This window comes from Mastigoproctus giganteus, chromosome 7, assembly GCF_048544385.1.
Source record: "Mastigoproctus giganteus isolate SK-2022 chromosome 7, ASM4854438v1, whole genome shotgun sequence".
Lineage (NCBI taxonomy): Eukaryota > Metazoa > Arthropoda > Arachnida > Uropygi > Thelyphonidae > Mastigoproctus > Mastigoproctus giganteus.
This window is the reverse complement of record NC_143581.1, coordinates 188,631,422-188,657,374: the sequence shown is the minus strand read 5'-3', so window position 1 is coordinate 188,657,374 and position 25,953 is coordinate 188,631,422. Positions and strand designations below refer to the sequence as shown.

Sequence of the window (25,953 nt, the reverse complement as noted above, 5' to 3'; positions counted from 1 at the left end):
ATTAAAGGTTGAAATTTCAATTTATTATGAGTTGGTTTGTGGAGAGTATTTCTGATTTGAGTAGGGGCTAATTAAAAGTGATATATATAAAGGTATAGAGGATTAACGGTCCTGAAGGGTAATGTTAAATTGAATTGATTAATATTTCCTGTTAACCTGATTGCAGAAAGGGTGTCTAATTGAATAAAATGCAATTTTTTTTACAAATTGAGACACGAACTCTGAAGGTTTTTGTGAGCCAGTTCATTGGCTGGTAGTTGTTGGTTTATTATACAGACTGTTCATAAGAAGAGTGAGAAGAATCTATGTAAAGTGTATGACACGACCTATTGAAGTCCCTGTAAAGAACATGAAGAGACACCATGACATAATGAATAATAATGTGTATTAGAGTAGAATATCTGATGATGAAACAATTGAGCTTGAACAAGATATTTACACATATAAAGGGTTAATGAAATAACAAGTCACCAGCTAAATATAGTTTGAATAACTGCTATTGCTAGTTTTTGTATGATATGTTAATAAACATTGTTTTATTTTATATTCATGTGTGGGAGTCTGTCATTCCGAAACTCAGCCAATCCTGTGGAGAAATACTTAAAATAATTAAGGTCCCCTACGAGTCAGGTAATCTTCTGAGAACAAACAAGTCAGATGCTAAGTGGGAGGATTGGACTACGGGGATATACATATAAAAAAGGGGATATAAGTAATAAAAAATTAAAATATTAATACAAAAGGAAGATATACAAAAAAAAATAACCCCATAAGTAATAAACGTTACCCCGCCCCCCACAATTGGCGAGCCAGCCAGGATAATTCTGCACAACGGAAGGCTGAGTTCAGAACGACAGGAAAATAGATATACATGTATATATATGTAATCCAGTTGCTGAAACTGATAGAAAAAATTCAGCTGGCGAGCCAGAAAGCGTAAGTTAGAATTATATATGTATTACTGAGTTGATTATTGTTGAATGAATTTTAGATGGAACAGGTAAATAACGGTGGATTTTAGAGACAAGTATTGATTTAGCGTTGAACTGGAAATTATTATTTATGTACAATTGAATTAATTAGTGAGACCGGACAGGGAAACCTCAAGGATAGATAGGTAAAAATTAATAAGTTTTATAATTATTGGGTGTTGAAATTTTACTAATTGATTATTGATCAAGCAGGTAAATGTTAATGGTAAATTGAATTAGATTATCTAATATAGTTAAAGAATTCTAGAAAGATTAATCGGCAGACATATTAATTAGTTAAGGTTGATAGCTAGAGATTAATAGATATAAAATAAAAATGCCAAGAAAGGGTAGGAAACGCGGCGAGGACTGCGAAAATTTTTGGGGCCACAGTGACGAACATGAAGGCCAAGAAAAACCGGAGGTGAGAATGGTAAGCGGGGTAGCAAAGGGGTCAGGACAAATCAAATACAGCAAGTATTTGAAACCATTTAAGGGGGAATCAAGTGAAAGAGTGGAAAAATTTATTAATAAATTAAAACTAATTAAGGATAAGGAAGAGTTAAGCGATATGGATGTCATAACTATAGGGGAATTTAAACTAGAAGGACAGGCATTAGAAAAATACAGGCAGGCTACAGTGGCAGAAGAAATAGTAACGCTCCACAGATTCACTGAGACATTAAGAAAAATATTTGGGAAAAAGAATGACTTGTTAACAAGCGTAGGAAAGTTGGGAGGATACACGCAAACCACTCGCGAAACAGTAAGCGAATTCCACCAGCGCCTCCTAAATTTAAAACTAAACACAGAAACATCGGAATCGGAGAAACAGGCATTCGAAAAAATACTAACTGGGCAGTTCATCACAGGGCTCAGGCACAATTTTAAAAAAGAAGTACTAAGAAAAAATCCAGAAACATTAACAGACGCGTACACCCACTCATTAGAGGAAGAAAGGCTTGAGAACTTTAGCAAAAATACGGGGGCAAAGGAGATAAACGCGATAACCGACAGAAAGCAGCCTGAAACAGAAAAGGAATCGAGGGAGTGGGGAAGCGAAATCGAAGGGTTAGCTAAACATTTAAATAGCATCGAAAGAAAGATGGAGTGGATGATGGAAAGGCTCTCCTTAAGCAATGATGCTAGAGAAATTCAGCAACAAACGGAAGTGAAACAAAGATTGGGTATAGTTTCACGAACAAACGAGGGGGGAGACAAGGACGGCGGTCGTAAATGGTGTTATAAGTGCCAGAACTCAGACCATTGGACCCGCTACTGCAAAGTGAAACAGGGTGCTAAAGAAAGCTGGGAAAGGGAAGAGTATTGGGAACGAGACAGGTACCCACACGTAAAAAACCCCAGAAACATGGACAAGCACAGGGAGGAAAGGCATTGCGCAAAACAAGGGGGGTATCGGAATGAACGAGAGCGCATTAACAATGCCGTAGTCAAGAGACATGGATCTTTTAGACATGCCCGCTGCGGGAGGCCATCATTACACTTAAACACCGCCAAAGGAAAGGCCATATCTTTAGGTGCGGTAAGTGCTAAGGGCAGTAGAAACGACCTATTATATGTGAGAGGCAGCTTAGGAGGGGTACCAGGTAAGTTTCTGGTGGACACAGGAGCCTCGAGGTCTATTTTAATGTGGGACTACCTCATTAAATACTGCAAAAGGCCGAGTAAGGGAGATATAAGATGTTGCCGCGATTTTCTTGTGGAGGGGGTAGGTGCTGGAGAAATTCACACCGATTACATTGTCAGAGACAAGGTAAGAATACAGGGGTGTGATAACTTGGTGGCCCATTCATATTTTGTGGCAAACAGAATAAACAGTCGTCGACACGACGCAATACTAGGCACGGACCTCCTAAGGAAGTTAAGAGCCAAGATAGATGTGAGAAATGGCCGCATTACCTTCGGCAGTAATACCCAGGCGAGTCCAAAGGTAGACAGGAGGCGAAAGGCAGGCGTCAGAGCCCAGTATGAGCCAGAGAAAGGGGAAACTCCAAAGGAAGCTAGTGGGGAAGAATTAGAAGGGTGTAAGGCAAGCACAGATAATAAAGTTCTGGTTACACAAAACAAATGGAAATTAAATAAGAACACCAAAACAAATAGGAATAATGAGGGAAGGTGCCAAGAGAAGGGGAGGGTGTTACACGTAGGAATTTTGGAAACGAGAGAAAGGGTCGGTTTACATTCGGGAGAGAAAACACATGAAGGGGGAGAGAATGGCTGTGATGAGAAGGATCGCAAATTAAATGGAGCAACAGAAATTAAAGGAATCGAAGGATTAGGAAATTACAGAACTGAAGCTTCCAGTGAGGAGAAGGCACACAAACTGAAGGAAATAAACAGGATGCAGCAAATGTATCTAGGAGCAGTATTCGACGAAAATATGGGATGGGAGTAGTTAATGAAGCTTAATATAAGTTTAAGTAATGTCTGGTATATAAGTGTAATTAGAAAATATAAAAAGGCAATTAGAGGAGATTGGCTGTCGATTAAGTGGATCTGGGATAAAGGAAAATCCGTCTGAGGACAGAAAGAAAGAAAAAAATTTACATATGGAATATAAATTTTTTAGGGGAAGAGGAATGCTATGTAAGGACCCGTCCTTACATTAATTAATAAAAATTGTTAAATATTATGAGAATTTGACTGTAATACGAATAGTGGTTTTCTGATAAAAACAACATGGGTTAAGAAGCTCTGGAATTCAAAAATACCTTCCAGTCACTCCCTGTTTAGTTGTAGTTTGTTTGTATGGAAATTCTTTGACGAGTCAGTAAAAGTAAATAACCGTGACAAATCCCCATTAAGACAGAGGCAGATGCACCATAGTAAGGGCCAAGAGCACTTAAGTTGGCTCTCTTAGAAATTTCACGGTGAAACGCCATTAGAGGTGGGCGACGTCACCAGGTGTGCGCGCGTGAGGTCACGGGAAGAGCTGTGACGTTTCTCAGTTAACCTGAACTTCCGCCTCTCGTTCTAGATGGTTCTCGTATATTCTAGGCCACGGAAGTTGGGAAGAAGACCCGCCCACGGAAGATGAGAGGAGACAAATGAGAGCACAGGAAAAGGGATGCGCAGATCTCCTATTGGCCAGGAAGAAAGTGGAGGGAATTTTGAGAGGGAGATTAGGAAGAAGTTTTCGTGGCATTCAGGGAGAAGCTTTCGTGGCATTCGGAAGAAGTTTTCGGAGGAGTCGGAAGAAGTTCTCGAAGCGGTCTGGAGAATGATTTGAATGAGTTGGAGAACGATACAAAGCAGAGCAGTAGTCTAATTTGGGTGATAGCTGCAGCCCTGAGGTAGATGGAAGCAATGATAGAAATTCTGCGTATCCCGACAGCCCGTAGGAATGTTCACCTGTAAGCATGGAAGCCGTAGCAAGGAAGAATCACATCCTGAAAATTATGTAGGCAAAGCCAGTCGAATGAGTGGTCGAACCATTGACCTACTAGACAACTCCTCTATCCACGGAAGAAGAAATGCTGACCGGTAAAGAGTATACGACCCTGATTGATTCCAGCCACGCAGTATCCGTTAGGGAGACACCATAAATCACCGAGATCCCCAAATGAGCGCCCCCGCATTCCAGTACCTGAATGACCGATACGAAAGGAAGCCGAGCAGGGAGGAAAGTTCCAGGCCAAACACGTAAGTCCTAGAGAGTTTACCGAAATAGGTGTACTTAATTTATTAAGGAGAGGACTTTAGGAGAAAAATGTGTATATTTAAGTAATGAATATATGAATAAACGGGTAATGTATTTAAGACGGACGCAGCCTATAATTTGAAGTGAAGCTCCTCATATTAATGCTTGCTGGAAGGAGAGATTATAATAGATAAGTGAGAATTGTTTAAAGTTGAGAAAGGTTTTTATAATATATATGAAATTAAAGGTTGAAATTTCAATTTATTATGAGTTGGTTTGTGGAGAGTATTTCTGATTTGAGTAGGGGCTAATTAAAAGTGATATATATAAAGGTATAGAGGATTAACGGTCCTGAAGGGTAATGTTAAATTGAATTGATTAATATTTCCTGTTAACCTGATTGCAGAAAGGGTGTCTAATTGAATAAAATGCAATTTTTTTACAAATTGAGACACGAACTCTGAAGGTTTTTGTGAGCCAGTTCATTGGCTGGTAGTTGTTGGTTTATTATACAGACTGTTCATAAGAAGAGTGAGAAGAATCTATGTAAAGTGTATGACACGACCTATTGAAGTCCCTGTAAAGAACATGAAGAGACACCATGACATAATGAATAATAATGTGTATTAGAGTAGAATATCTGATGATGAAACAATTGAGCTTGAACAAGATATTTACACATATAAAGGTTAATGAAATAACAAGTCACCAGCTAAATATAGTTTGAATAACTGCTATTGCTAGTTTTTGTATGATATGTTAATAAACATTGTTTTATTTTATATTCATGTGTGGGAGTCTGTCATTCCGAAACTCAGCCAATCCTGTGGAGAAATACTTAAAATAATTAAGGTCCCCTACGAGTCAGGTAATCTTCTGAGAACAAACAAGTCAGATGCTAAGTGGGAGGATTGGACTACGGGGATATACATATAAAAAAGGGGATATAAGTAATAAAAAATTAAAATATTAATACAAAAGGAAGATATACAAAAAAAAATAACCCCATAAGTAATAAACGTTACCCCGCCCCCCACAAGTCCCTTTCTTGGACGAGCTTCAGCTAGTCTTTGATAGATTGCATATTTCATATTACTCATAAATATCTCATTCTGTCATGGACGTATTCTTTTAAGTACTTCTATTCCAATTGGGTCATAAAAAGGAAATGCTCTCTGGCTTCCGAACTATAAAATTGCTTTTGGGTAATAAAACCAACATCAAAGGGTGGGAAGGCAAACTGCAGTAAATCACTTGTGTTGGAGTTACTCTGGGAGCGTTCGGATGAGAGCGACAAAACAGGAGAGAGGGAGATTTAAGTCTTAAAGCTATAACACTTTGTTATTTGATGAACTAGCCATATTGACAAGGAAACTTTGGTCGTGACTTGAATTAAAACCAGCTTTCAACCGATTAGTGATCATTAGAAAAGATCTTCGAGAATGTATAAGAATATAAACATTTTCTTTTAGTACTGATCCTACAAAGAAAATGCGAAACATTTTATTCTAAACCAAACCCCGTATTAATTTAATAATGGGGCAAGACAGCCATTATTGTCAACTTCAATGATTTCTCTACAGAAGTTGCCTATTAAAATTACCTCGTTTACTACTCTAAAGATGAATTGGTCGTTGGACATAAGCGACCATTTCCTTGGAGAATGGATGGGTTTCTATTTTATGATGTTATCACCATGGTAACTGATTAGATTAAGTGTTTATTGCTGTCCAAGGCATGGATGTATGAGTTTTAATTCTTGACTTTTCTTTGCACTCGTCTTCAGTCATAATCCTGAACATTACTTCAGTGGCTGAGCATGGATTTTACGACCACTAATGTAGTATATACCTGCCACTAAAATATATCAGGCATCTTGAATGGCCGCATCATATCTTGAGAATGGGACATTATGTACTGTCCTAGCTATTTATGTCCTCAAAGACTACGGTTTTTCACTTGGATTTTGAGTTTTGGTTGCTTGTAATCTTCTACAGAACAGTTTATTTTGCTTATAACTCAAACTAGCGCATCAGAGTGTATACAATATAATTAAAAATGAATTTTAAAATGAGGCAGCAGGGCCCTTTATGCTTCAATAAATGTGATGAAATGCGTCACATGGCTTCTTTTTTATGCATCGTATAACTCCTGTTTATACTAGACCTGAAATGTTGATGAAACCTCTGTTTTCATAATACCACGATAAAATTTAATTTTCAAATTAAATTTAATATTCACCAATACTTGTGAATATTAAAAATATTTTGTACATTTATTTCTTATAAAAGTTTTAAGAAATAAAATCAATTTAACTTAAACTGTTTTTAATAAACTTAATGTAATTTGTTTTACATTTCTCATGAGTTTTCTGTGATATTTTGAAGAAAGGACTTCCAAGAGCTTTTATTAGTTTCACAATAAAGCTCGAAACTTTTAGCCAATACTACATCTAAAGAAAAGAACGTTGATGTGACCTCTTCTGTCTTCTTGGCATATTTTGATTGATGAGACTGAAAATAGCGTCATACAACCATGCATTTTATGTCCCGATCCAGAACAAATACGATGCATAATTGATAATAATAACAGTACATTAGATCAAACTCCAAATATAATTCCATCGATAGAGGCATTACCAAAATGACGTAATCAGCGTACAACAGATGGACAAATATTGTTGACCAGACTGTAGAAAGTAATTTCAGGGAGCAGACTGAATCGTGGAATCAAGCTGATTGTTTATTTAATTAACTTCATTGAGGCTTTGATCAAATCAAGGACATATGCATCCATATGTCCTTGGATGAGGTCTATGGTCTTCAGAGTTTTCTTTCGAAGAATCTAAGGCTTGTTTTTTGATAAGTGTACTTCGAGTGGTGATTCGGTTATTCAGAATCGCAAACTTCAAAGATTAAAATTAGTTTACCGATATTATTTCGAATTCTGTTTTCTCCCTCTCAATCTGGTGGAAATTAATATTTGAAATTCCTTCAAGTTCCTCCATGTTATTTTCTTATAGGGGTTATCTTTCTTTCAAGAAGGGCAAGGAACAGAAATTGTCTGTTTGATTCTTTTATTTCATTTCATTTGGTACAATAACACAACTTGTTGATAATGTTAAGTCTTTATTAAGCTGGGAAGTTTATTTTTGATTTGATGAATAAGATTGTGTTCAGTTTAGTGCTGGAGTGTATAAGGGAATGTTATTATGGTCTTATCCTGTTATGGCAACCTGTTAATTTCTGGTAGATTGTCCAAGGTGCTGCGTGTGTTTTGTTTCATGTATGAAGGAAATGATCCTGAAAAATGAGGTTGCCATTCCAGGTTAAGCCAAGGTCCGTATGGGATGAAACCTTTTGTACCCATTGATGAATGCGTGGAGGTTGTGTTTGTAGAGCCTCTTCGTGAGGGTCATTTGTCCAGTTTTTTCCTGTGGTTTAATTGCAGCCAGCAATTGCAAGATATTTGACAAAATCAATTTTTACTGAGATTTTTTGGTTGAGTTCGGTGCCCTTATGCATCTATCGGATATGACAAATAGCTTCAGGTCATCCCATAGGAACTGAAGTGAGGGTGTAAGGAGAGGAATGGCTTAAAAACTGCGGAAAAGTGGGATAGTTGTCATTATGCCACCATGCGGGACGCGTCTTTTAACATTAATAGTTAAGTTTGTGCCACGAGGTGGATAATTTCCCCTTTTTTTCAGAAGAAACCGCTGAATCCGAAATACCGGATTAATGATTTTAAAGTAGTTTTAGTAAATAAAATAGGGTGTCGATGGGCACATCGATAAAGATTATTATAGTCTGTGATTTGTTGCTTAGGGCCAGCTTTATTCTAAGGAGATAATACGGAAGATTGGTCGATGAACATCTATGCTTATAAATGTATGCATACAGTTAAGAAGACCGGTTAGAGAAGCACTAGGCGATTATTGCAGGGTGGATGACTTTTTGAAACTCCTTCAGCAAGTTGTACTATACAGGGATTAGCGGAAATATTTTGGGATGTTGACGTTCTAAGTTAAATTGATCGGATGGATCCAGTTGCGTGTCCTTTTTGAGAAATGTGTAGCAAGACATATAAACTGAACTTTTTTTTTTTTTTTTTTTAATTGCAAAGAAATTGAGAAGTTGCCTGGCTATGATGTTTTGAGTGCTCTGTTTCTTTTATAGGTCTCATGGCAAATGTGTCATTTGAACTCCAGCCTTGTTTTGTAGAATTTTGGATAAATGCCAATTTGGCGAATTTATTGAATCAGTTTCTTATTTTCTTTTGTTATAAGTAAGAAAAGAAATCAGTTTTATCGAATCAGTTTCTTTTTCTCGAGGACAATTTCAATGGCTAGAAATGGTCCTCGTGTTGATGAATATGCTTGCTTAGCGAGGCCAGTTGCATTCAGAGTTGATGTTAGATTACTCATAGCATTTGGATGTCTTGAAATGGGCATTGTCACCCGCAGGGCATCCGTGTGGTTAGGAAAGTAAATGGACTTATTCCGAAAAGTGTATATTGACAGTTCATTTTTAACAGAGCCATTCAGAATTCTTCGACTGACTCATTACGATTCCTATGGGTTACTAGTGATTGGAAAACAACTGGAACTCGCTGCCTTTTTTGTTGACTCTTTGGTTCCCAATGTATTCTTTGCATTGTTGGCTAACGGAAACGAACTTGTTTCGTTTCCGTTAGCCAAGATTCGGTTAAAAGTCGACGAAATCAAATTCGCTCAATGTTTTGTAATAAATGCAATTTATTTGTCAGCATTTGTTAGTTTATTTAGATTTGCTGTTTATCATTATCTGACTCGCTATATACGGTTAATTGCAGTTGCTATGCAGAGGATTCTTCAGAAATCGGAGATCTTTCTGTAAACGGCTTTACTAGGGTTCTTGGAAGCCAGAAGTTCTTGTTCTGGCAGGTGATTATGGAGGATACGTATGAGGGATATTTTGTTTTAATTTCTATAACATCCATGTGGAGACCATAGTCTTTTTCGTAGAACTTTATTATACTTGGCTGAGCCTTGAAGTGAATATCTTTTGTTTAGTACGTATTGCAGCAATGTGATTACATTTCTTCTAGTCGTTTTACTTGGGTATTTGAGGTAGTGAATTCCTTTGTTGTGGGTTTCTTTGGGTGCGAAAGATAAGACCTCTCGATTGTTGGGTGTAATTCGACATTCCTAGAAACTGAGACAACCCGTGCAAAAGTTGGCTCGTAAACCGCTTAAATTCTGTTGCGGTTTCCAAAGCGATGGAATATCCAGAGAGAGGTTTTCAGCGAGACTGAGTCTTAAGATTCAATTATTAATAATGTCTTGGAACTTGGGGCGTTGATTGCAAAATAAATAACCCAAGTTGGTGATAATGCACTTCATTCAAAATTATTACATTGTATGATAATTAATTTGAAAATGATTCATGTTACATGGGGCTTCTTTCATATCTCTCTGATGCAATAGATGATGGAAAATAGAAGTCGGTTGACTTAAAGGGATGAGCAATTCGCAGACGAAGTGTTTTAGGTCACGAAGACTACTTCATTAAGGTCTTGTCGCAAGGCGTTTTGATCCTAAGCCCTTGTTGTCAAAGGGGCATTGTACAATAGAATCCTGAATTGGAGATTGGTTTTGATGAACAGATCTGTTTAGGATTGAATCGAGTCATCTTGACCCTGATGTTGACTTAATGACTATATTTAAGAAGGGTGAGCCTTCGGCTCTCAGTTCAGAGATGAGGTTTGTTCCACCAGCGACGTTTGTGGGGTGTTCATTTTCCAATTTAAGAGCAGAAGCGGTTTGTTAATGTCAAAGTGACTGCGAAAACATTTTCTTCATCTATAGTAAATGTTGTTTTGTTAGGCCATATTTGATTGTTTTCTATGCCAGGCTTTTCAAACTTTTTTTTTGGCCGCGGAGCCTTTATGCTACAACAATCGTGTTCACGAATAGCAATTAGATAATTTATCGATGTTGCTGGTGCGCGGTAAAAAATTTCTCAAATGATATTTGCTACTACAGCCCCGTAGAATATATTCTAAATAAGTCCTAAAAATTTGAAAACGATTGGTATTGCTGTTCCATAATTATAGAAATGATTTGCGACTTGCAGTGCGATATAATTCATTTTAGAACTGCGAATTCTGTGAGCATGGCCGAGTCCCTGTTGACCACATAATGATGTAAAGTACAGTAAGCCACATACCACTTTTCATCTTTGTTGTTTAAATTGCATTAAAAGATTTTTGTTAATATTAATTATAGGATCAGTCATCTGGGTGGATGCCATTTTACGAGCCATTCTACGTACTCACCCCATGCAAATAGATCGATGAGCCCTCCGCTGAGTAAAACTTATCTTCTTTAATTTGAAATAACTAATTAACCTCCATCAGCTACCGACGGTACATGAACCGAATAACAAGAGGATTTGGAAAGAACTCTTGCTAACACGTCCCGTATTTCTCTCTAGGATTACCTTCGACTGGCTAAGCGTGCTCCTCTAGATATGCTTGCCATTAGTCGCCTTTAAGGTCGGGGGAAAGTCCCAGAGCGAGCCAACGATGATGTACGCTTGACTATGCAAACATTTTAAGTAACTTCCATGTTCGGGGAAAATTTGCGTTGTTTTTGCGCTCCAAATTAACTGCAGTTCACTTAAGCAGTCTTCTGAGAGCTCGAATTTCAACGGTAATGAAATGTCTACATTTATCCAAGGTGTGAACAAGAACAGAACATTCTTACCTGAATCCTTCCTTCTGTAATGCTTTCAGTTAAGTTATTTGACTTTAACCTTTTATCTGTTGCTACAGGATAAGCAGACGACCATTATATGGATAACTGTCGTCTGCTTATCCATATAATGTTCGTCTGCTGAACTTATCCGTGTAATGATCATTAATAAACCAACTTATAACGTTCATTATATTCAGTAAAATTAACTTGATATTTAACCGCAATAAGTATTTCTGTGTGTAGTCTCTTTTATCAAACAGGCAGTGAATTTCTAGAAGAAACTGCTATTTGAACAATTTCTGTGGATGATTGAGTTAAAATATCTTCTGCTCCTACAAAATTCCGATTATGTTCCTCATATAATCGACAAGTTCTGATAAAATCAAGGTTTGTCCACATTCTAATAAATAAATTCTTGAAATAAGGAATCTTAAGTGGTTAGTTAAAAATTTTCATTCTCATAATCTGTTTTAATCAGCAATCATGGAGAAACTGGGAAATCAAGCACTTCTCAGTTTCTGTATATCGTAAACAATTTTTGGAGCTATTTATTGCTACTGAAGTCAGTCCTTTTCATTTAAAGGATACTTATTGTTTCTGTCATTAATTACTTTTATTTTCATTGGATATAATGTTTTATGGATTACTGTTGTCATTGGACAAAAATTGTTATACATTACTGTCATTAAGTGTTCATTAGAACTCGGGCAATTATCTTCAGTTATGTATAAAAGTTTAAACAAATTTGAAAGCACTTACCGAGATCCATTTTGATTCCGAACCAACTAGTTGGAGAAAATTCCAATTTGCGACCACCGTCGCTGACCTCGTTTTGTGGTCCTTCGTATTCTGCCGTAGAAAGTAGTTCCACTATTTCCGGTTCTCGCAAGCCGAAGGTTGTGAACGCGAGATACGCAATTTTTCGAATGCATTCCTCACCGTAGTGTTCCTCAACATCTTCAAGATAGGCATCCACCAATTCTTCGAGGGTCGTAGGCACATCTTTTTCCTGCAGTTCCCTCCAAGAAGGCCACCGCATCGCCCGATGCGACAACAGTTTGATGTATAGTGAACACACAGTCCTTCCAGTCAGTTGCTCTTTGATGGTTTGCCATTGGTCGGTGGTTAGCGTGTATTTATTGTCCTTAAGGTTAGACTGTAGCATGCTGACGGCTGCGGTGGGATTGAGCTGAGGAATGTAGACGAAGTTATCACCCGTTGAAGTCCTGGATTTTAACAGGCCTAAAATGGTTTCGGCCTCTTCTGCAATCGAACATATGATATGTACATTTGGCGGTAAATTCCAAGGCAGCCATCCTAAGATGGCGGCTTGGTTGTTCGGTGGCGACCTGAGTTCGTGGAGGTTGTCCAAAACAATCACTAAATCGCTGTCCGTGGTTTCTACAAGTTTCAGTAAGTCCTGAAACCAGATGCTTAGTTTACCCAATTCGAAACTGTGGCGACGGGGACTGATTTCGAAACCGAACACTAAACTGATGTGAAGACACAAGTTTCGGAGTAGTTCGGGGATGAAAGTGGAGCACGGACTGTGCCCCACGTGACGGGCTATCCTCACGACATCACTGCCCAACCACTCTGTGCAGTACATGAAAACCTGCGATAGAAAAAAAAGTTATTCAGAGAACGAAATTAAAACATCAAGGAACGAATCATCAAGCAAAGAATATTTCTCTAATAAATGTAATTTTTTCTTTATGATATTCAGTTAGCTAACTACTATTTCACTAATCCAAATAACTTCGCTAACTAAAAATACATTAAAGGCGAAATAATTCATATTATAAATAAAAAGATTCATTGTATTCATGTGTCGGGTTGGCATTGATGAGTCTGCCATTGAATATGTAAGATTTGTTGGGTTTTTTTGTCGGTTAGGGATTCATCCTAGCGGGAGTATTCTGTAAACAAGATGGAAACTTCTGTTTACACATGGTTTACTCTTGTAAACAAGAGTACACTACTGAGCAGTATGTTTTATTTTTTGTGTCAAAAGATTTTATTGAATTCGCAAATCTGTTACAGTGCAGTAAGAGTTAAGTGAGATATGGTTGCAGAAAAATCAACAAATTCGAAGTTTGAAAAGTCTGAATAGTCGGGTTCTATGATAAACAAGAAGTCATTTTCATTTTGAAAAATGCACGGCGGATTATTTCCATGTGGACGACACAGCTGATGCAGAATGCTCCCTGAAGACTGCTTTCTTTTAATTCTTTCTTCAGGGCATGGGAATGAACTTTAAGATACATTTTCAGAAAGATGGAACAAGACAAGACCACCTACGGCAATTTTTCGTTTTCTGAAGGCTAATTTTAATGATCGAATTGTCTCAATCGATATCTGATTGAGATACTCCTCCCAGTTCCTGCGAGGATTCCAGTTGGGCAATATGTACACGAATAATTCTTATAATATTAAAGAACGGGATGATGAAATCACAGCTACCGTGGAGGAGCTTTTTGGAGAAACACTGGCTACAGTTCGCAAACTTCAACATTTGCGAATGGTCCCTAATGGACAGTGATCAGAATGTCAGCTCAATACATCAAGCACAGGGGTTCAAAACTGTTACGTATTTTCTTGATGACCCTGCATATAGATCCATTATGTATATCAAAAGAGATTTTACTTATTGTATTAATATCAGTACCCAACAAAAATTATTACTTCATGGAAAAGACTTACCTGAGCAAGTATTGTTGATTTACCACACCCTTCCCTTCCGCAAACGATGATCGGAGTATGCCTCAAGCGTTCATCATCCCCAAGCATCAAATTCTGGATCTGCAAGAGCGGACCACAGTCGCTGCCCAGGGACTGAGAGACTCCGAGAACTCTTAGCTGATGCTGACTGTTACACAGATGGCTTTGGGATTCGCGGACCACTTCCTAGAATCGCAAAAGATTAAATTATTATTATTTATGCAAATTTAAGAATATTAAATTTGCATGAATAAATAAGAACTGAGTTTATTTAATTACTAAGGACAGCATGGTAGACCAGTGTCAGTTATTTTCTTGAAAGCTAAGTTAATTACCAATTCCCTAATATTTAGAAAGGTTTATCTCTTAATGGATCTTAATTGCGCATTATTAATAGATGAGCATTACAGCTTTTAGAAGATTCAAACATCGTTCGGTAGCTGTAACTATTATTGATCTCCAAATTACGAGATTTGGATTTGCTAACATTTTGGGGTCTTGTGGGTAGCACAGTTTGTATAATCACCGCCTTCCCTACATGGGTGGAAAAGAACTGAGCTCCAATGTCCTCAATGATGTGAGGAATTCTTATGGGTCTTTTTCTCAACGTGGCTGAGTTAGTCTCATGCGAGTGCAGCACGGTTTTATCTCCTTGGAACTCGGGTTTTTCATCCAACAAACAAATATTCCACAGATCACACACAATTTACAGCGAATATGGCCTAAGTTACTGATGCGTTACAAACTCTACAGCAACCAGCTAACATCTTGGAGAGACTTCCGTTAACTTTTAAAATAAATTACTTCAATGACTTCACCAATTCATTGGTGGAATTAATCGGAGTACAGAAGGAAGCAATCTTTTGTTTGTAAAGTAAATCGAAGTAGAGTACTGTCAACAGGGAAAGTGAAATACAGAATTATGTAAATATTCTTCAGCATGCGACAATTTGATATGCTAATTCCCTTTTCAGGTGACATAATTAACTTAATTTTGTCTGAAATTACTGTCGCTTGAGGCAAATTTCCAACAGTACTTTTGGCAGTTTAATTTATCGTCAATGCTATCGAATTACCTTTCAGGAATCCATATTTATAGAAAATTTCAATACTAGTAATGGGGAACTTGAGACCTGCGTCACTATTTTTCCCTCTTACTTTTCTGTCATTTTTTTTATTATCTAAAACGGAATTTCAGTGTATATTGAGTGTAAAATTTAATTAAGGTTTTGCCGACAGTTGGTTCCATCTCATCTACCATAAAACTGGTTTTCTAAGGTGATTAGAACGAAAACATTTAGAATTCTAAATCGCAAAAATTCTCATGAATATCCATTAATTAAAACTATAGCTTACATTGGCATCTAGGAAGAAAAATATAGTGGCCAACAGAAAGAAAAAAGTTTCTCTTTGAAAGAGAAATAGACGAACTCTGGTAAAACTGGAATTTGCTGAATTTAACCTGAACTAAAATCTTGTACCGTCCTCATTTTCAAGGGTAAGAGGATGGTAGATTTATAAGATTAAAGTTGTATTACTGACGGGTTAATGTAAACTTTGTGGATGATGGAACGTTTTCCGGAATATTTTCATAACCAGGTTCCAAAAATACACTGAACAATGTTGTGCAATGTTATTAATGAAAAAAATGTGAAATCATCACTCCACATTACCTTCTGCCACTGCTAGAAGATTCATTGATACTACTAATTCGGGAATTCCTTGTTTCATTAGGGATATAGTTGGTTATTTTTGCGTAAGTGGCCCCCGATCTTAAATAAGCCAATGTATTATTCGTATTTCGAACACCATAATTGATCGCTCATCTTCATAACGTGCTTCACTGGTTATAATTCTAAATCAGAAAAGTTATTATAATAAAACAGAAGAAAAACTGATTACCTGAATCGCTTTACGTAGAGGCGGAGGAAAAGCTTCCCAATCTGGTATACTGGCAGCTGCGGCTTCGTCTATAAGCTTTTTAAGATTGGTGAACACCACGTCCCCAAACTGCTTTAGATACTGGCTGTGCTCTGAAATGGTTGGATCAATGCCATTTTCGCGCCAAGGAACGCTGTTGAATAAAAGAAGAGCTTTGTAATCTCTAATTGGATAAGGCCACATTGTTGTTGTACGGTGGTGCTCAAAAAAATTGCATCACCTCATTTTTTAGGTTGTTTATCCTTATACTGGCAGCTAATATTTTAGAAATAAATCAAACTTTGCTTGTACTAGGACGACAATCAGTGTATAACCAAAAACACAACAAAATGCATACTAATATTTCTTTGTCCCACCCCTTGCTTTGATGACTGCTGCACATCGTCGTGGCATCGACTGCGTCAAGTTCTGAATGTATCTTTGGGAAATCTCATGGTACCAAACAAGGAATAATGTCTCCTGCAGCTCTAAGTGTTTTTGGTTTCTTTTGCATTACTGAACACCCATTTTGTTCCAACAATTTTTCAAATGGATTGAGGTCTGGACTGTTTCTAGACAATGTTATTGTGCGAATTGATTTATCATGTGGACAGTAAAGAGAGTAAAAATATATGCGGATTAAATCGCATATATTTAAGCAAGAGTGCGACGTTTCATAAATTTAAAACGTTTGCTAATTTTATGAAGTAGTACTTGCAGTTTTGGCTCTGTGACATGGAGTCGTCCTGAAAAATGCAACTGGCAACATCCCTATAATGATCTCCAGTTGTGGAAGTAATTTTGTCTCAATGTCTTGATACACCTCGGCATTCACTGTACCACTCGACCAACTCCTCTATGTGAAATACAGCCCCATATCATTCAAGATGCAGAATGTTTCACTGTGGAGACGATACAGTCAGGATAAAATTCTTCTCTTCTTCGTCCAACAGTCTGATGGCCATCCAAACCATGAAGTTTCATTTTAATTCATCAGAAAAAATAGGACATTTCCACCGATCATGCTAGATGATCGGTGGAAATACCATCATGGTAGACCATCTAACATCCTCTTTTGCCCACTTTAGATGCTGGGCTTACATTGTTTGCTTTAAAAGTGGCTTTTTTCTTGGGCGACATGCTACTAATCCTGATAAGAAAAAGCATCTACTTATTATAGCAGTACTTTCCTTCACTCCTGTATTCTCTTCCCATGCTGTTTTTAGATTTGTCGATGAGGACCTTCTGTTTCGGAACACAGATGGACCAGAAATCCATCCTACGCTGCAGAAGATATACGTATGGTACACTTTTCTTTTGTTTAGACTGCACATTTCTGGTAATTTTCGTAATAAACTTGCCACTGTTGACTGATTGCAGTGTAATCCTTTTAACTATTTCACGAGTAGAATGTCAGCAGCGACACTTTTTCTACGTGGTGTTAATTGTGAAAACTTGTTAGCCATTGCAACAGCATAGAATACTGGGCTTGTGGCATATGCACTGTATTTATGCTGCCTCTAGGGTGATGCAATCGTGTATGGCACGTGACGTCATTTAAGAGAGCTTGCTAGAGATGAATGATCCAATAGGGTATGATATTTTTCCAATTTTCACCGATTTCCGGTGAATTTTGCAAGTGGTGCAATTTTTTTGAACACCACTGTATTTAGTGTCTATAAATTACAATCCAGGAAAAAGCGATTTCTGAACTGTTAAATGCAATTCCTAAATATGTGCGCCCGTTTGGGATCTTGATTACTGTCATATAATTGTAGATCCTATAAAGATTTCACGTAGAAGGTCTTATATCTATGCACTGGTAAGGCAATACGGGAGATCCCCTATGGTTAGTCAATAACGAGAGACCGAACTCAGTTTCAGTATCTGATTTGTAGCTAGAGCTTGAATGGTTGTCCATTCAAATTTAGGAACAAATCAGTTTTGGCAGAAATTGAAGAGGTACAAGTTTTGTCCACTTCGACAGTAGCCGGGTGGATCTTCAACTTATTAATAGTGGATGTATACTCTCTCTGCTTCATCGAAATGCTGAGTGCAATCAGCAAGTTATGCAGCTACTGTCAAGAAGGAATATTAAACATTGTAGGCTGATATATTTGCTATGTCCAACTAGATGAAAGCGAAATATATGATGGTAGTGCAATCCAAATATTATTGTAAATTCGTATATGGCACTTTGATTTTTGTATTAATTTGTGTGTTTTGTTTCAATATATTTTAATTGATTTCATATATGACTGTAAATGTTATATTTTATCTTATACGAACAACGTTTTAATCAGTTTTTAATTTTCTATTTAGTTACGCTTGTGAAAACTAAAGAATGAGGAGTTGTTAAGGATTCGCTGTCACTTGACAAATCTTCAAGAAGCATACATGATTTCTCTGAAGGAAACGAAAGGCTGCAGATCCCCAATCACGCTCTGAGAGACATTTAACATCCAGTCTAGAGGATGACCAAATGTATAGTATTAGTAGTGGCAAATTATGCAAAAAAGCAAGCTTATAAGGTATCAGCTAAAAAAAAAAAGGACATTCCACTCATTTATAGCTTCCAAGAAATTGTCTAGTTGTTCCTTGAATTTATTAAAACCATAAAACAACAGATGGGAGTTTATTCCAACAATCGGACACCCGCTGGCTAAAGGCAAACCTTTGATTATCTATCCTGCAACCATCCTTCCTCAATTTATGCCTCCACATGTACATAGTCTGAGCAAGAGGAGAATGCCATAAACATTTAGCTTACTCAATCCATTCAAGGTCTTAATCACCTCAATCGGATCTCCTCGCAGGTGCCTAGTTTCCAGATGTTGCAATTTGTAGAATTGAAGCCTTTCTTGGTAAGAGCACCCTTTTGTTCACTTCATCAATCTGGTTGCCCTTCTCTGCACCCGTTCCAACAGATCTATATCCTTCCTGAAGTGAGGCCTCCAGACTTGTAGAGAGTACTCAAGATGTGGCCTGGCCATGGTCTTGTACAAAGGGATAATCACCTCTCTATCCCAGCTAGCAAAATTCCTGTATATCATTGGCATAAATCCCATGAACTGTCCTGGCAGGCCTGTCTCTCTGCACTGCTCAGAGAACCTCATATCTGACTGCACAATAACCCCCAGGTCTTTCTCATTTTCCACTACTGAGTGTAGTACCTCGCAGTCGGGGTTTTAATCTGGGATTACTTCTACCCATATGCAGTACCTTCTCATTTATCAAATGATCAAGGAAGGCTTATTTACTTACGACTGTGAAAAACCAAATAATCTCAATAAGTTCCTAAAGATTCTCTATCACATGAGAAGCAGCATAGATGGTCGCTCGGAAGGAAATGAAAGACTGCAGATCTCCAATTCCGCTCCGAAAAACCTTTACCTTCGGTCCAGAAGACAGCTAAATGATTAAGGAGGACGGCTAGTGACTTTTTACTTTGATTGCCCTGAGATTAGCAGCCCACAACTGAAGAAATGTGCACTAATTTGATGGGTCTGTTCCTAAGATCTTTTTTTAGGTTGGATATCGAACTCGATGAAGTAGTTATGTAAATTTCCAACAGGATTCCTAAAACAGGAATTTAAAAAGCGAACTCCAAGTTGGGAAAGTGTGTTCGAGTGGAGGAAGAGCTCTAAAATTTATAGAGGTAAGTTTCATATAATCTCACTGGATTCTTCAGCCTATCGGTTTGATTTCTTTCCAATGTTTAATTTCATTTTAAATATCTTCTTCCAGAAAACCTCTTCTAAAATTTCTTCTTTAACCAAACACTAACTTGAATACAAAGCTTGATACTCGTAAAGTAACTTATCTGGCTAGGATTCACTGACCACGAGTGGGAAGGAATAAAATAAAACACAATCTTGCATTAGTTTTAACAATTCTCATATTGAAATTCCACATTCAATGTTTTAACTAGTAGAAATTGATATTTAGTGTTACTTCAGCGACGAATCCAAAATACTTACTTAAAATAGTGAACGTTGCTTCTGTTCACGGAGAATATGATGTCATCTAGCATTTCTTGGACACCACAAACACATTCATCGTCAGCTACCGAGCTTTGAGTCACAACATCGATGTAATTTGCAGCTTCAGAGTCACCCAGATGAATTCCTATAAAAGTGAACCAATTAAGAGTGGTATTTGGTTGAGCTCAGAAGAGCGTGACATGTGAAACACCTGAAAATGTTCCATATACTAACAGTACCATTTTATAAATTGCTAATAAGTGTAAGTATTAGGTGGTAAGAGGATTGCAGCAGTTTTAGGTTTACCATTTTTGTCATCGCCATAAATCGAAATGAAGTGTGGTACGGTCAATGTACGGCAAAGCCTCTTGCGTCAACAACGCGCTAACTCCCTACTTAATCTAATTCAACTTTGAATGCTTAATGTCTCCCAGTAACTACTTTGCATAATGTTCCATTTGCTTGAAGTATTAGGTAATTGTTTAATGGTTAAATAACTGTAAAATATAATTAGTTACGGACAGTGCTTCAACTCGTAACCTCGGGCGAAGCGTTGCTCTACAGTTGAAAAGGGCTTTCATCCAACGACTTGTTCCTTGATTTAAACCAGGGACACTCTATCTCGTTTAATCGGGGCCTAACTGAGCTTAATATATGCACGTGACATCTCCACAATGCTGAAGGAGCGTTCATTTTAAATTTAATTCGATTATTGTCTGGTAATTACTGAAATCCAAAGGTTGATGGCGATTTTTGTCCTCATAGAAGTACAATAACATTATCTATATAGTTTTTTTGCGTTATTTAGGGTAAACATGCTGTTTAAAATATTTAATTTCATACCACGTAATCCCCAGGGTAGTGAAATTAATTCGTCGTTGTGTGACTGCTTTGTGGGATGAAAAACCAGAGTTTTCTGGATGGAAAAAGCATTTCCGAATGAGGAAAATATGTATCGAGCACCGAAACCAAATACACTGCATTACCATTAATATCCAGACACTCCTCATGTTCTACCCAAAGACCACGTGTCATACAACTACACACATTGGCCAAAAATATACGAATCGTTATTCAGTATCGAATCGAGTCGCCTTTGTTTCAAGTAACAGCAAATGTGCAGAGTGGCATGGATTCTATACGGTGTTTTAGCGTCTAATTGTAATCCAGAAAAATATCGCTTGGCTGCGACAAAGTTGAAGGAAGAGGACTTCATTGCCCAATAGATCTTTCCAGCGTATCCCACAGATTTTCAATAGGACTGAGATCAGATGAACGTTGGGGCCAGGGAATATGGTGGAAATCCGTGTCATGTTCTCCAAACCATACGTGCACAGTGTGCTGTTGCAAAGTCATCCATAAAGTGGCCACCACCTTCGTCATAAAAGTGTAAAATTTCAGGATGCAGTAGATCTGATAAAGAATTCTGGTACTTCCTGGATGGCATTCGACCTTCCACCGGTATCAACGGACCAGTGGAAGGTCGAATGCCATCTAGGGAGTACCTGAATACCGAATGTCGAACAGTCAGTTCTTGACAAAACATTCCCCTATAGCATGATACAACTCTCCCGATGCTTGGTTGTCTTAACTAGGCAAGCAGAGTCCATCGCTTCTTGAGGTTCTCGTCACACACTGCCTACCATTAGTGCAAAACAGTGTATTGTGATTCGTCTGACCAAATTTCTTCCATTGTTCCACTGTACAATCGCAAAACGTTCTCGTCACCAATGCAAAGCGGATTTTTCTGTTTTTCTCTGAAACAAGTGACTTCCGAATAGACAGGCGCACTGCCAATATCATTTCTTCAATTCACTGCGCATGGTACGGTTTGAAATAGGGCAGCTCTGGGCTTGGTTGAATTCAAATGTTATTTTCTTTGACAAACCAGTTATGTCTTGTGTTTCTTGAATCGTGGCTCATGGTAAACGTGCATCAACGACAAGACATTTTTCAAAGTCTGATGGATCACGCGTTTTCCCCATTCTGGCTTCAGGTTACTGCAGTCGAACAGTCTGTGTAGTCTTTACACTCAACGAGCCAACATGTGACTGTTTTCTTTGCGTCTATTTGCATTTCTTCCGTCTGTAACTGTCTTAATATAAGGGTTTGTATTTTTTTTTTGACCAGTGTGAGTATAAATTTGACCACTATAAATATGCTAGAGGCCTTCCAGGAGTCAGTAGTGCGACTGTGAATGCAAGTGCCGCGATCGATGGAGTTAACAGACTTTGAGCGTGGAATGATAATAAAGTGCCACATAAACAATCGGTCTGCAAGTGACATTTCAAGACAGTGAAGATCCCTAGACCGACGATTGCTGGTGTGACCTGCAAATGTAAGCAGACTGATGCTGAAATGACTTGTAAAACCTTAAGAGTCGATGGAACATGAAAGGAAAACCCTGCAAAGATTCGTCTACACTAAAAGCGAGTCGGTGTTGTCCCAGCACACATAAGCCCTTAATGAGACAATTGGGACACATGTCAGCAACAGTGGTGCGCAGGATGCTGCATGACATGCGTTACTACGATTGAGAAGTCATTCACAAGTCACTGTTCACTCCGACTAATGGCAGACGCCGTGTACCTTGGAGCAAGGCCCGCCTTTCTTAGACCGTAGGACAATGGAAGTTGTGTTTTGGAGTGACGAGTCATGGTACATGGTCTGATGGTCGTCAGAGTCTGGGTGTGGCGGATGCCTGGAGAAAGCTATCTGCCGGACTGTATCGTCTGGACAGAGTGATGGTCTGGGACTGTTTTTAATGGTTTGACCTAGGACCAGTAGTTGTTTTGGACAAACCTTCAATGATGAAGTCTATCTAGACGTTACCTATGTTGATAATGCGTCGGGGGTAGGCTATGCCTGTATCAACAAGGCAAAAATGCTCCATGTCATATTGATCGCGTTGCAAGGGATTGGTTTGAGGACATGATCTTGGAAAAGTTGGATTGGCCAGCCTAGAACCCTGTCATAAAGGTTTCAGCACGTTATTAATTTTCATGTAAATGAAGGTTATTTGGAGATATGCAGGTGGCTGGATATTAATGGTAGGGCAGTGTATAAGTATTTGCAATACGTTGTCTGTCCTGTTGGATAAGCTTATTTTTATAAGGACAAATACCATAATTTTGAGTTGGTAGAGCTTAAACTGTCTCTGTCAAGAGCAATATATTGACAAGAAAACGGTATACGAGGAAACTAACCATCAAGTTGCCTAACGATGCATACAATTCGGTGTTGAGCAGACGCTGATTGCTTCAGAGAGTGGTCCAGCTGAGAATGAACACCTGAAATAAGATTGACTCTGTTAAAATACAGCGATATGATGGAAAAACTTTAAAATGAGGAAAGGAAAATACAAATATTCCATTTAAAATCAAATTAATCAAGAGCAGCCAGCATTTAGTATAACGACATTGATCACAGTAAAAGTACAAACGACAAACATAGCAGACATCTGTTTGGTATTCCTCATTCCGCAATGTATTCTGCCCAAGTTCAGTCCCGTGTGGATTAATAATAACGGATCCTGATCAAAATCGTGTTAGGAGGTATGAAACGTTAAAAATAAATTAAATCGTGGATATTAATGCTTCAGTTAGGAATTTAAATCGCAGTACAATGAAATAAATGGTTAAATATTGATTACTTCTGTTCTACAATGACAATTTCTTGAGGAGATTTATTGATCTTTAAAGTATCAAATGACCGGTTGTTGGTAGTGGCTTTTTTAAACACCGCGGGTTGTTTTTTCTTAAAAACAAGAATAGGCAGAAAAAACGTTGTTTTTTCTGCCTATTCTTGAGGAGAATGTTCATTTTTTTCGACACATGTATTCGTTTAGTGCATGCGCTGTGCCACTTTACGAAACAAACAAGGATCGATAGTACTCAGTCACTAAGTGCTTCTCAATGTCTTGCTTTTTATATTGTTTTTTAGATTGGATTCGGTACTCAGCAGACTTTTTGGTGCTGGTTTGAAGAGTTGATCTCATTATTATTAGCTTGAAAAACACGAATCTTTTTAATCCACCGCTGTCCACAAAATGCCAATGTCGAAAAATTTATCTCGGGATGAAAATTTCGCTTTATGAAATTTCGATACAGTTATCCGACCCTAAATATTGTTGCTAAGTTTATACCGTTCACCGTTTTTCTAACCTGATCCCTCTCCATGTAAAATATATATCGAGAAGACTTTGATGCTAATTCTTGGATGTACAATTTCGCTCTCTGGAGATTGAAAAATTTCATATTGGTTCCTAAGATCAACGTATATTTAAGAAAAAAAAATGAGAATCAAAGGAAAGCTGATGAAAAATGGATCGAAAATTAAATGTTTGAGACCTGTGGATTATTTTATCCTTTGTTAACCTGTTTTGTATGTCACTAGGAATACCAACATATTTCACATTTTATTAATTAAAAATTTGATAACTGAGCACAGAACCAGATATTGTGTGGTACCAGACATGAAGTAGCGTCTTTGCTGCTGTTGGTTGACCTGATTGATGGTCCCCTCCTGGTGGGCTACATTTGCTCCGTACCTCAAGATCTTCAGTAACTGCTCATGCTCTTTAATCCATTCTTGGATTTCCAGGTCGAATTCTCCCTTATTCAGGTCACCCGGTTTTCTAAAATTAAAAATGAAAGAAAAATCGATTAGCTTTGACCATTTTGGAAATACATCGACAGGTTTTTATATAAAATTCTACAACTTTGAAATAGGAATCCTTTAATGTCGCATTACAAAGGTTCCACCCTTTGTAATGCGACTAACGACTCGCATTTACTGAAGAAATTGAGACATTGATTTCTAATTCTGTAATCATAAAACCAGACAAGCCTTAAGGCAGTACCTACCTTAAGGTAAACTTTTTGTATTTCTTTTGCACTTTATGGATAACGTGAGCCGGTGGAACGAGATTGTTATTCAACTTGTACCAATGATCTAAAATTGCTACATCCAGGCCTGCTTCTAAGGCAGCATCGTATATAGGTTTGAATTCCGCCAATTCTATTGACACTGGCAACGGACATGGCTTGTATTTATTTCCCATCATGCACTACAGAAAAACGAATCAAAGACCACAAAATCAACTACTAGCGCTAATACGAATAAGGAAAGTTCAAATGAAACAGACCTTTCTGGAAACACGTGGTAGTTGCAGGATAAGTTGCTGTGACGCTGCACTAGCTGAATATCAAGGGCTGTGAGAGGTTTTGCAACATAATCACACGTTAAAGTGTCCAGCACTTCCTTTGTGAGCAGCGGAAGACCGTGGCACGTTTCAAATAGCCACCATTTACCTTCAAAAATTGCGTATCCTCAGCTTGGACTCATTTCGGTGGATCCATGTTGGTCACAGCACTCTGGTTACATCCGACAGCCCAGCAGTCTGTTTCATTTTAACAACCTTTATAATAAATGCAATGAAAAAGCTCTGCGATCATTTTTATCCGTTATCATTATTTAATTACGTATTAATTTACATTTAACTTTATATTGCCAATCAATACAATTAAAAGCCTAGTTTAAAAGAGAATGCAACTAGCTTTTTCTATCTCTCCGCCCTTATAAATGTTTAGATATTTTCATGGATATTAATGGCGAACATTAACTTAAACATTGCGTCATACTACGTCATGAGGGAAACTGAGAACGAGAATATATTTGTTTTTTCTACAAAGTGGAGTTCTGGATTGCGAAATTGCAATCATTTGGTTAACCAAAACAAAATAATAAATTATGTATTCCTCAGCAAATCTATCTTTCTTGGTCTTAAAGAACTGGTGTGGGGAAAAAAGTCTTCTAGGGGGTGTACTACCATAGAATTAAACATTCAGAGAAACATCTGAGATCTGAATGGTTTTTTCGTGTAATATTCGCCCTGCAGGCCTTAATGGAACTTTTATGTTTCCATCACCTCCCGTGGTTGATATTTAAGTGATTTCA

The 25,953-nt window shown here is 37.8% G+C and overlaps 1 protein-coding gene across 2 annotated transcripts in view; it reads right to left on the bottom strand.

Moving 5' to 3' along the window:
• Positions 1–25,953, bottom strand: part of LOC150083480 (protein qui-1-like) — a 181,443-nt gene that overhangs the window by 22,813 nt on the left and 132,677 nt on the right. For both annotated transcript variants that reach the window (XM_090378018.1, XM_090378019.1), the window contains 7 exons: positions 24,861–25,063; positions 24,465–24,631; positions 23,202–23,285; positions 19,993–20,140; positions 15,995–16,166; positions 14,075–14,278; positions 12,131–12,986 (listed from right to left, as the gene is read on the bottom strand). In XM_090378018.1, the coding sequence (XP_090234144.1) occupies positions 12,131–12,986; positions 14,075–14,278; positions 15,995–16,166; positions 19,993–20,140; positions 23,202–23,285; positions 24,465–24,631; positions 24,861–25,063 (1,834 nt within the window). The remainder of the gene's footprint in view (positions 1–12,130; positions 12,987–14,074; positions 14,279–15,994; positions 16,167–19,992; positions 20,141–23,201; positions 23,286–24,464; positions 24,632–24,860; positions 25,064–25,953) is intronic.